At 37.6% G+C, this 12,920-nt stretch overlaps 1 protein-coding gene across 6 annotated transcripts in view; it reads left to right on the plus strand.

Moving 5' to 3' along the window:
* Positions 1-12,920, plus strand: part of LOC127845516 (zinc finger protein ZFAT-like) — a 68,612-nt gene that overhangs the window by 41,088 nt on the left and 14,604 nt on the right. For 5 of the 6 annotated variants that reach the window (XM_052376505.1, XM_052376506.1, XM_052376504.1 and 2 more), the window contains exons 15-20: positions 1,345-1,674; positions 4,156-4,398; positions 8,072-8,285; positions 9,834-9,937; positions 10,690-10,844; positions 11,810-11,937. In XM_052376505.1, the coding sequence (XP_052232465.1) occupies positions 1,345-1,674; positions 4,156-4,398; positions 8,072-8,285; positions 9,834-9,937; positions 10,690-10,844; positions 11,810-11,937 (1,174 nt within the window). The remainder of the gene's footprint in view (positions 1-1,344; positions 1,675-4,155; positions 4,399-8,071; positions 8,286-9,833; positions 9,938-10,689; positions 10,845-11,809; positions 11,938-12,920) is intronic. The other variant, XM_052376507.1, reaches the window with a different exon arrangement.

Below are 12,920 nucleotides of genomic sequence, written 5' to 3' on the forward strand. Positions count from 1 at the left end.
CTCCACATTTTGAGTGGTGAAAGGTCAAGGTCATCCTTTAAGGTCAAGGTCATCCTTCAAGGTCAAAGGTAAAAAAAAAAAATCAAAGCGGCGGTATCATGAAGCTGCACTTTTTGAGTAGTGGAAGTTCAAGGTCAAGGTCATCCTTCAAGGTCAAGGTCGTCCTTCAAGGTAAAAAAAAAATTAATATTTTTTTTCCAAGCGGCGTCTCGTGAAGCTGCACATTTTGAGTGGTGGAAGGTCAAGGTCATCCTTTAAGGTCAAAGTCATCCTTCAAGGTTAAAGGTAAAAAAAAATCATTCAAAGTGGCGTTATTATGAAGCTGCACATTTTGAGTGGTGGAAGTTCGAGGTCAAGGTCATTTTTCAAGGTCAAAGGTCAACAACAACAAAAATCAAATCGGCGTTCTCATGAAGCTGCACATTTTGAGTGGTGGAGGTTCAAGGTCAAGGTCATTATTCAAGGTCAAAGGTAAAAAAAAAAATTCAAAGCGGCGCAATAGGGGGCATTGTGTTTCTGACCAACACATCTCTTGTTCAATATTGAAGATAGCAACTTGATATTTGGCATGCATGTGTATCTCATGAAGCTGCACATTTTGAGTGGTGGAAGTTCAAGGTCAAGGTCATCCTTCAAGGTTAAAGGTCAGATTTTTTTTTTTCAAAGCAGCGTTCTTATGAAGCTGCACATTTTGAGTGGTGGAAGTTCAAGGTCAAGCTTATCCTTCAAGGTCAAAGGTAAAAAAAAACAACAAAAAAAATATTTTTTTCCAAAGCGGTGCAATTGGGGGCATTGTGTTTCTGACGAACACATCTCTTGTTCTATTATAGAGTATATATTTAGTACTACAAGGATATGTTTTTAAATCCTCTTTGACTATTGAGTGAATCTCACTAAACCTTGCACACATTGAATGACCTTAATTTACATATGATCATAAAGAAAAGGATTTTTATCACTTCTAGTTTGGGGAAAAGTTTTGTTTCATTAAATTTACCATTTTTGCGTCTTCATTTCCTCTAACTGTATTGGTTTTTTTTATGGCTCAAACTTTCACGGCTGAATGACCTTAATGTTGAGGCAATAGTTTATGGAATTATTTCTGCCAAGAGTTTTAGCAGAATTATTGCCCTTTGTCTTTTTGTCACATGTAGAATATATAATTGTTTTTTCTGCATCCAAGCATGTGTGGTTGGAGCAAAAGCATCTGTGACATTTCTAGTTGTATAACAGTTTTTCTCAACAAATTGACTTATTGTTAATTACTTATTTAAAAAAAAAAGCATTTAAACTGATGTCTGGTCTTGTGTTGAGCTTCTTGCATTAGCCTTGTTTATATTTCAGCCGAGGCAGTGGAGGGTCTGGAACAAAGTGCTATGGAAGATGGAGTTGTATCCATGGATACTAGTAATCATGGTAACCAAGTGACCTTCAGTAACCATGACAACCAGGAGTCTGAGAATGACCATGACCTGTCAGCCACAAAAGAAGGGTCAGATGAAAACTGTCCTGATACAGACGACGTTGCTCAGAATAATTCTTGTGATATGAACATCGAAAGTAATGCTAGTAATGTTGAACAGCAGAGGGATGTGACAGACAAAGAAAACAAGGAGCCTATGGAATTGGAAGATAATATGGAGAGTGATTCAAGGGATGTGGAGCAAGCTTCAGGTGAACATCATGTTTGTTGTTCTTTGCTGGACAAGGAAATCCCCTTATGCACGTCCCGTTATCCATAATAATTGGACAGAATTTTCCTCACCTTTGACTTCTCCTTTATCAAGACCCTGTTTATGAAAACATGAATGTTTGTTTTGCACAGACTGTCTTTGAAGTTAGAATTGGGCTTGTTAACTTCCCAAGTAAACTGCCATTATGATCAAATGAAAATACAATGGAGCCGCGCTCTGTGAATATGGGGCTTAATGCAATTTTGTCATCCCAGATTAGCCTGTACAGTGTACTTCCTATAAACAATTAATACCATATAAGTGGAAAATGTCATCCCTGATTATAAAGTCATAGACTAATCTACATAGACTGCATAGACTAATCTTTGATGACACTTAATGCACATGCATCAAACCTTGTTTTCCAAGGGTGCTGCTCGTTTGTTTTGCTTTTATTACCAAACAATGCCCTTCCCTTGTAAAAGTGCTCCATTAAGGTTCCCACTTGAAACATGGAGCTATTATAATGCCTTTAACATTTCATGACAGACTTTGGTGTAAGAAGATTTATGTTCAATTTTCACAATCTTCGGTCCGATAGGAAAGCAACATTTCTACTGTGCTTTTGTCAGACATTTTAAGGGAAATGAATACAGTGGAACCCCTCAAAACCGGACATCCCCAGGACCAAGAGGAAATTCCGGTTCAGAGAGGATTCCGGTTTAGAGGGGACATTGTCTATTTTATTTTCAGAAGCTCAATTACATAGCTGATGTGGAAAAAACACTTTCAGCAAAATTTAATAGTTTATTTACATATAACATTTATTGATACTGCATCACATAAGAACAACACATGTCACTTAATCTATTGATTTGAAAGCAATATCATTCACTACATAAAACAAACAGTGCAACCTGAAAAACAAACAATTTTACACATGTATGCATTTTTAGGTGAATTTAGTTTCTTTTTACACTGAAAAAACATCTTCCAACGACACAGCCACCCATTAGACGCTTTAAAGTCACTAATTCCTAGTTCCTTAGCAAAGCTCCGTGCCTTTTCCTGTATGATCGGACCAGAGATCGGCAATGACTTAGCCCTTACAATACAGAACCAGTCCCATACAAGTTCCTTGATGTTTCTAATTTTGTTTGGTGAAGAGTTTTCCCAATGAGATATGTACGCAGACTTTTTTCGCACGATATCCCCGATCGTCAACTTTCCTACCCTTTATTTCTCTGACAGAATCTTGAGTGTTGGTTTAGGGAACATCTCTGATTCTTTTATCAATTTGATTTTGTCTTCTAGAGACAATTCTACGCGCCTTCGCTAAGAAGGAGGTTCGGACATTTTTAGTCTTAGTTATCTTTATTACCAATTTGAAAATCTAAATAAATATCTAAATGCAACTGCTTCAAGAACTCTGCAATTCACCATTTTATATGACACTAAATGAGAATTTGTAATAAACTACACAAAATATAATAGCATTAAGATTATTAAAATTTAACACGGCTTCCTACATCAACAACAAAACACACTAAAGAACGCTATGTTTGTTATCAGTAATTATAATCAGTATTATCACCTCTATTGATCGATAAATACATCACAGGGCAAGTATCTTTAAATTGGTTTGCGATTTTTACAGTTTACAAATTTTCGACCACCTTTATTAATTTCACTCGTCTTTAATCCGCAATTCACAACTTTTCAACACTAGGTCTGAGGTGCGATAAACCGGCCCTGAGCGGTTAAGAGGAGTACAATTACGTATGGAATGACCCAATTTTGATCCAAAGAATGACCGGTATTCGGAATTGAGGGGATTAGGGTCTCGAGGAGATATTTTACGCATGGTATTATAGGGAAAAAAATGGGACCAGACAATTTGTCCGGTTTGGAGAGGATTCCGGTATAAAAAGGATCCGGTTTAGAGGGTTTCCACTGTAATAAGCATTTACTAGCCATTAATATTTAAGTCCAGGTATTTAATCACAAGATTTCTGTCTTTGTGGATGTTGTTCCATATGAAATACAATTGTTGATATTTCAATCCCAACTAAAATTCAAAGTACTTTTAACAATGAGCAGTTAGCACATGCTAATCAGGTACGAAACATTCTGCTTTCATGGACTTTTTTGTTAAAAATAAGTATCTTTTATGCAGTCTAGGTGGGTAGTGTTGTCCCAGATAAGCTTGGGCAGACTGCACAGGCTAATCTGGTAGACACTACGCACATTCATTAAGCCCAGTTATCCCAGAAGGAGGCTCAAATCATTCTATGTGGATAAGATGATTTTACACGTAACACCTGACACGTAAAGGCAGTAAACACAGTTAAGTTTTACACATAACACCTGACACGTAAAGGCAGTAAACACAGTTAGGATACTTTTGAGCAGTTGAAATCTTGCTAATAAACGACCAATTAAACAACTATTTTGATAACATGAATATCCTGTATATTTACAGAAGACGTTGATGAGGACACAGCCGTTGTGGAGGAGACGGACCTAACGGAGGAAGACTTGCTGGGACCTGTGAAGCCTCGGACTGGCTCTGTGGCCAGGCTCATAGAGAAGCTGGGATACAAGCCAATGAGCCTGCAGATATTTCAGAAGATGAGGGACACCTTCGGCTCCGAGGAGTGTGAATACTGCGGCCGCTTGTTTTTCAGCCGCACTGACTATGAACCTCACGTTCTCACGCATACAGGTTTGTGACTGCTGCTTTGTGTTTAGTGTAAACCAATTTATTTTTGCTTTATTGTAGCAAAAGCCATAGGCTTATTGTCTGTTTTCTGGTTAGAACTAGTACTTGTTGTCTTTTGGGGAGATCTAAAGAACAGTCCCACACAGGGATTTGCAACCTCCTGATTGCTAAGCAGACACCATATCTACTGCCACAGGGATTTCGCCTGCTTCATGTTTGAGACTGAGGCTATCACGATAAGAAACAATGTCGCAGAATCAAAATACAATGTCCTCATGGTAAAATTAACTTGGCCAATTAATGAAATTAATTAATCGTTGAGATGATTTATGTTAAAAAAACAGCTTTTATTTGTCAGAAATGTGTGTTCAAATAAACGCAATATTAATAAGAAATGACTTGCAATTTTATATATTTTGAATGAATTTATTACAATTTCGGCAATGGTTTGTGGGCTGTTTTTATGCCATATTTACCCACCAATCCCCAGCAGTTGGAGGAAAATAGCAACTTTTCAAAGATTCTGTTTAAGAAATAACTCTGCAAGATATTGATGAATTGTGAAATAAATAAGATGACATGCGGTTTGTCACCTCTGTCTCCCTTCCTCTAAGGTCAAGGTCATACTTAGAGATAAATAGATTAAAGGAGATTAAGAGATTTGAAAAATGTGGAATAATCAGCACAAATTGCCACCAACAGTATGGCTCTGTACCTTTTTACAAAAAAGATAATCATGGGCTGTAAAAAGACTGAGATCAGGGGCAAGCCATTGTGGTTGACATTCTAATATCTTGTCTCTCATTAACACATTTCTTCATACATCTTATATAGCTTGGTAGATTTTAACTTAACTGGCATGAATTTAATTATTGGTTTTGACAATGTGAACATCATACCTCTCGCTTTCTCACAGATAAACAATAATATGAGCCTTACTCAGGGACAACACTTCTTGCCTAGACTAATTTTTTTATGCCCCCCTTCGAAGAAGAGGGGGTATATTGTTTTGCACATGTCGGTCTGTCAGTCGGTCTGTCTGTTGCTCCGTCCACTAGATAGTTTCCGGATAATAAGTTAAGAACGCTTAGGCCTAGGATCATGAAACTTCATAGATACATTGATCATGACTGGCAGATGACCCTTATTGATTTTCAGGTCACTAGGTCAAAGGTCATGGTCATAGTGACTTGAAACAGTAAAATAAATTCCGGATGATAACTCAAGAATGCTTTAGCCTAGGATCATGAAATTTCATAGGTACATTGATCATGACTTGCAGATGACCCCTATTGATTTTCAGGTCACTAGGTCAAAGGTCAAGGTCACAGTGACTCTAAATAGTAAAAATGGTTTGCCGAGGATAACTCAAGAATGCTTATGCCTAGGATCATGAAACTTCATAGGTACATTGATCATGACTGGCATATGACAAATATTGATTTTCAGGTCACTAGGTCAAAGGTCAAGGTCACAATGACTTGAAACAGTATAATGGTTTCCGGATGAATGCTTATGGTCACAACATACCAAAAGATTACCTACACAAATTCAATGTAAAAGCAATAACTTTATAAAGAAATAAAGTTAAACTTTTGCGCTAAGACATCCCCATAACCATACTTTTCTTAAAGAGCATTCCAAGCTGCAATGATTTAAACAACTAAAAAGATAGGTCATCCAGTATGTAAGAAAGAACTCAATGCAAATCAGCGGTCACTGTTTTATGGCCATCTTTTTACCGGCATCTCTCCAGTTGATGATGGTTTCCCGCCAACTGTCAGAGTCTCATGTAGTCTCCAACCTAAAAGCAAAACCGTGAATTTGTAGTATACAACAATGTTTTCCCTACCACATGAACACAGAAATATTCAAAAATAAAGTCTTGGCAAGTGCCGGTACAGAGAATCGTGTCTTCAAATAAATGAAGATTTTGTTTTTAGAGGGTATAGCATTGAACACCAAAAGTATTTAGTATATTGTAACCTTACGCCTAGGATCATGAAAATTCATAGGTACATTGATCATGACTGGCAGATGACCCCTTTTGATTTTCAGGTCACTAGGTCAAAGGTCAAGGTCACAGTTACTTGAAACATTAAAATGGTTTCAGGATGATAACTCAAGAATGCTTACGCCTAGGATCATGAAACTTAATAAGAACATTGATCATGACTGGCAGATGACCCCTACAGATTTTAAGATCACTAGGTCAAAGGTCAAGGTCACAGTGACTCGAAACAGTAAAATGGTTTCCAGATGATAACTCATGAATGCTTACACTTAGGATCATGAAAATTCATAGGAACATTGATCATGACTGGCAGATGACCCCTATAGATTTCAGGTCAAAGGTCAAGGTCACAGTAACACAGTAAAATGGTTTCAGGATCATAACTCAAGAATGCTTACGCCTAGGATCATGCAACTCTATAGGTACATCATGCAACTCTATAGGTACATTGATCATGACTGGCAGATGACCCCTATTGATTTTCAGGTCACTAGGTCAAAGGTCAAGGTCACTGTGACTTGAAATAGTAAAATGGTTTCCGGATGATAACTCAAGAATGCTTACGCCTAGGATCATGAAACTTCATAGGTACATTGATCATGACTGGCAGATGACCCCTATTAATTATCAGGTCACTAGGTCAAAGGTCAAGGTCACAGTGACTCGAAACAGTAAAATGGTTTCCTGATGATAACTCAAGAATAATTAGGCCTAGGTTCATGAAACTTCATAGGTACATTGATCATGACTGGCAGATGACGCCTATTGATTTTCAGGTCACTAGGTCAAAGGTCAAGGTCACAGTGACAAAAAATGTATCCACACAATGGCTGCCACTACAACTGACAGCCCATATCAGGGGGCATGCATGTTTTACAAACAGCCCTTGTTTTAAGAAGTGACTACCTTTAATAAAAATATTCTTTAAAAGCGGTAAGTGGTGTCTTGTCTGTGCAGTCTGTGGAGAGACACTTTTTTGTTTATGCAAATGTTGGTTTTATTGAAGTCTCCTCTAAATGTAAATCTATTCAAGTTGGAAAGTGTCATCCGATATTAGGCTGTGGGGACTGCATAGGCTAATCTGGAACAACACTATGCATAGCCCAGTTTTTCCAGAGAGAGGCTCATATGTAAATTATAAGGTAACTGCTGCAGGTGACACGCTGTTCCTCAGCACCAAGTATAATTTCCCCTCCATCAGATAAACAATAATACTGTAAAATCATTATTATTTATGGGACATATATTGCTGTTGATAAAGTGGGTTGACTGTTCAACAAAGTTAACACAAACATCAGAAAATGACTGACATAAATTCCTCTCTATAAAAAAAAATCAGAACTACAGTATACGAATTTACGTGTCCATGAAAAAGTCTTTTTTTAAACCTCAAAATTTCATGCTGACAAATATTAATGGGCCTTGCAGTCCACACAAGCTATTCAGGGACGACACTTTACACTTTTATGATATCTTTCATTTCAAGAGAGTCTCTTCTTAGCAAAAATCAAGTTTATGCCGAAAGTATTGTTCCTGATTTGCCTGTGCAGACTGCAAAGGCTAATCTGAGACGACATTTTTCACACATGCAATAAACCCCCTTTTCACAGAGCATGGCTAAAGTGAGTTCAGAGTGTGTAAATTATATGTTAATAACTCCAGGGGACAAGCCGTTCCTGTGCACCAAGTGTAACTTTCGCTCCATCTCCAAGGATAACCTGCGGCGCCACATGGACAAGGAGCATGACAATGTGAGCTACCCATGCCGAGAGTGTGCCTTTGTGGCGTACACGCGCACTCAACTCTGGAACCATGCCCTCAAACACAAGGGGCTGAAGGGGCTTGAGTGTCCTTCCTGTAGGGAACAGTTTGAGAAGTAGGTTTGGGATTAAATCTATTCATTTTAGCTTAGATATATTTATACATGTAGCTTAGCGTTTATTAAGAAACCTGGGCCTGGGTATCACACACAATTTGCAGGTTAATGAAACAACAATTTTTGAAATGAGATTGACTGTCATGCTCAGTTTGGTGTTCAAAGACACTTTAGCTCACCTGAGCACAATGTGCTCAATGGTGAGCTTTTGTGATTCCCTTTTGTCTGTTGTTTGTCGTCAATATTTGCCTTGTTCACTCTCTAGTTTATTTATTTTTAAGTCTGGCACAACCCTGAGCTTGAAGAGGAACATTTGCATATTCTTATTACTGAGATTTAACCCTTACAGTGCGGGAACCGAATTGTGAAGGCCTTTGCAAACAGTTTGGATCCAGATGAGACGCCACAGAACGTGGCGTCTCATCAGGATCCAAACTGTTTGCTATTCTGATAGAATTATATGAAAAAAATCGAAGAAAATGCTAATTTTAGAAATTCAGCAGAAGACATTTTAGCAGACGACAAATTTCCCAGCATGCAAAGGGTTAAGACTGTTCATAAGCTGACATACATTACCAATACTCAGCTAGAGTGGATACTCAATGTTATCATCTTAGAGTAGCAAAAGTTTTATAATCTTGATACTGGGCCCTGAGGGCCAGCTAGCTTAGCTGATAGAGCGCATGAGTGTTAATATAGGGTTCACAAGTTCCTTCCTTATCTCAGTCTTAACTTGTGTGGGGGTTTGTCATGAATTTATTTCTACCCCTATTACCCACCTACCTCTCATAGGGAAATTGTCAGTTACTGGAACTAGTTGTAATTGTATAGAGGTGGAAAGATCACCAAAGCTACCCTAGGAAATAAAATGTACAGGTTAATCAAACTCAACGCATGACTGAAATTCTTTTCAAAACAGCAGAAATCAAACAATAACTCTGTACTACTTTCTGCTAAATATTCATGGAAACAACAGAGTTCAACTTTTATTTTTTTTATTTTACACCATTTTGACAGTTTACATGTATTTTGGTATTACTATCGTGGATTTTCAGGCTTGTTGCAAATACATGTTTCATGTTAATATGAATGCAGTTATGATAGAAAATGGTGGTGAATATTGACTGACTTGGAGTGCCTAGTTGTGTAAGCTGTCTTATTAGTTGAGTTGGCTCTGGGAAAACTCGGCTAAATACATGTGCGTTAAGTGCCGTCCAGATAAGACAGTGCAGTCTGCACAGGGTAATTAAGGATGACATTTTCTTCCAAGACGGGATTTTGGGTGAAAGATACTTCATTTAAATTAAAAATTCCATAAATGAGGTCAGTGTCATCCCAGATTAGCCTGTGCAGTCTGCCCAAACTGGATTTTTGCTAATAAGAGACTTCCTTCAATCAAAAATACCATGAAAGCAGAAAGTGTTGTCCCTAATTAGCCTGTGCAGACTGCACATGTTAATCTGGGACAACAGTTTATGCTCTTTCATTAAACCCTGTTTTCCCAGAACGCAACTGGTTTGATCTCTAACTGCACATTTCCCATTTCAGTATGTCTGAACTGAAGGAGCATGCAGACACTATTCATCCCAATGCCAACATAGAGGGTCTGGACAAACTGATCTCTAACAAACACAAGTTGCAGGGAAAAATAGGTACCTATCAAGCAGTTTGGCAAGTTGGTTTGTAACTGAGTTTATTAATTAAATTTGTTGGGCTACAACAGCAATACAGGCACCTGTTTAGTGTCTTTTAATGACATTCAATTAGCCAATATTGAAATTTCACAGTTGTTCTTGGTCCTAAACCAAGTTACTAAAATGATTTTAATAAAAGATATGTTTGCCAGAGTGCAGGCCAAGATTAAGTCACCAGCTAATGCAATAGTTAAACATCTTTTAACAATTGCATATACTGATGCGTTAGGCGGCAAACATGATAAGCAAACATCTCTTATTAAGCATTAACTGACCTAAATGTTAGCATATGACCTGCAGTCTGGAAAAACGTGACTTATTGGATGTGCGTAAAGTGTTGTTGGACATGAGCCTATAAAACGTGACTTATTGGATGTGCGTAAAGTGTTGTTGGACATGAGCCTATAAAACGTGACTTATTGGATGTGCGTAAAGTGTTGTTGGACATGAGCCTATGCAGTCATCATAATATGATCATCAGGGACGACACTTTGCGGCTGAACAGAATTTTCCTTTACAAAACACTATCTTGAAACAAAATTTTAATAAAAGCAGAAAGCATTTTTTTTGTCCCTGATAAGCCATAAGCCTTTGCACACTGCACAGGCTTATATAGGACAACACTCAACACACGTGCATTTAACCCAGTTTTATAAAAACAACAGCTCCTATAGATTATGTTAGTAAGCCCCTGTGGTACACATGGGAAGTTTCAGGTCGCCGCTCCTACAAGTGTCCCCACTGTGACAAGGTGTTTGTGAGGGCCAGCTCCGAGCTGCAGAAACACATGTGGATACACGAGGGCATCAAACCTTTCAAGTGTCCACTGTGTCCGTATGCCTGTCGTAGCAAAAACAACCTTCAGGTAAGAAAATCATTTAATTTGTGCCTTTTTCTGTAAAAACTGGGCTTTATCCATGTGCGTAAAGTGACCTCCATTATCAGCCTGTGCAGTCTGCACAGGCTTATCTGGGGCCACACTTTATGTACATGCATTTAGCCCAGTTTTCCCAGAACATGGCTCATATATTCACATAGTGTTTGAACCTCTACGAAAGAAATTCTTGTGTCATAGAAATCTTCAAATGATTGAGGTCACTATGTAGAGCAGTTGGAATTATTCACCCATTGTTTAACCCATTTATGCCTAGTGGACTTTCCCATTCTTCTAAATTGGATCAATTTATTTCCAAAATTCGGGATGTCTGGTATATTTATTTCTATTTTTAGAATATTTCTTACAGAAATTCTTGTAAGCAAACAACGCAGATCCAGATGAGACGCCGCATTATGCGGCGTCTCATCTGGGTCTACGCTGTTTGCAATGTCCTTTTTTCAGGACGCTAGGCATAAATGGGTTAAGCTGACTAATCAGATTTGTTTGAATTAATGAAGTGTTTGAAGTTATTTATTCTCATGTTTTAGAACTGTAGTTGTTGCTGTTATTCATATTTCAAACGTTCTAGTGTTTAATTGTTCAAAGATATCTTTAATATTATTGGGGTAAACACAGATAGACTCGTAAAATAGTTTAAATGAGTTTTGCTGTATTGAAATATATTTATTTTGGGTTTCTTTCAATTTTGTTTTGTATTACTATGATTTTACTGTCTAGACATATGTATTTGTCCATATATTTCAAGTGTTGCCACTTTCACATATGTTTTGTAACCTGAATACATGACTAAGATTAGCTACAACTACTACACTTTTCCTGAAAAGAGTGAGTTGGTTTATTGAATGTTGTAACATCTTTTCAATACAGTGAGATACAGTAAAAATTCCAGTGTAAAATCCCAAACAAACCAGCCAGTGTCATTCTGTTTATAGGCCCACATGCTGCGTCATTCCAAAGACAAGCCATTCCACTGTGGGGACTGTGGCAAGGCGTACAAGTCCAAGACTGCACTACGATGGCATGTTAGGGCACACGCTGGGAAACTCTTCAAATGTGATCAGTAAGTGGTCCTCTTGTGTAACATCTGGGGCCAGTTAATTAGTGTTACACCTTTAAGCACAAATGGTTTTGTTTGTGAAATGTTATCTTACTTTATTATTATTGTTTCCTGCTGAATCATTTCTGTGAATTGTATCATATGTATAGCGGATAGAAAAAATTAAAAAGCAATATGAGATCATTATTGCATGGTGTTCTATTTTCTGTAATTGGCAACTTTATCCATTAATATGAGCTTCATTCTGGGAAAACCAGGCTTAATGCATGTTTGAATTGTGTTGTTCCAGATAAGCCTGTGTGGTCTGCACATGCTAATCAGGGACAACAGTTGCTGCCTGTATTAGATTTTCTTTGAAAAGAGACTTCCTTTAAATGAAAAAATACAGGCTAATCTGGACTTGGCAGGCTAATTTGGTAAGACACTTAAAACACATACATTATCACCAGTTTTCACTTAAAACACAAACATTATCACCAGTTTTCACTTAAAACATGTGCATTATCACCAGTTTTCACTCAAAACACATGCATTTTCAATAGTTTTCACTTAAAACACATGCATTATCACCAGTTTTCACTTAAAACACATGCATTTTCACTAGTTTTCACTTAAAACACATGCATTATCACCAGTTTTCACTTAAAACACATACATTATCACCAGTTTTCACTTAAAACACGTGCATTATCACCAGTTTTCACTTAAAACACATGCATTTTCACTAGTTTTCACTTAAAACACATGCATTATCACCAGTTTTCACTTAAAACATAGCATTATCACCAGTTTTCACTTAAAACACATGCATAATCACCAGTTTTCACATAAAACACATACATTATCACCAGTTTACCCAGAATGAGGCTCATTTTTAGGTAAGCAATATGAGATCAATATTTGAGCCGTGTTCTGAGAAAACTGGGCTCAATACATGTGCGTAACATGTCCCAGATTAGCCTGTGCAGTCCACACAGGCTAATCAG

Source organism: Dreissena polymorpha, chromosome 9, assembly GCF_020536995.1.
Source record: "Dreissena polymorpha isolate Duluth1 chromosome 9, UMN_Dpol_1.0, whole genome shotgun sequence".
Lineage (NCBI taxonomy): Eukaryota > Metazoa > Mollusca > Bivalvia > Myida > Dreissenidae > Dreissena > Dreissena polymorpha.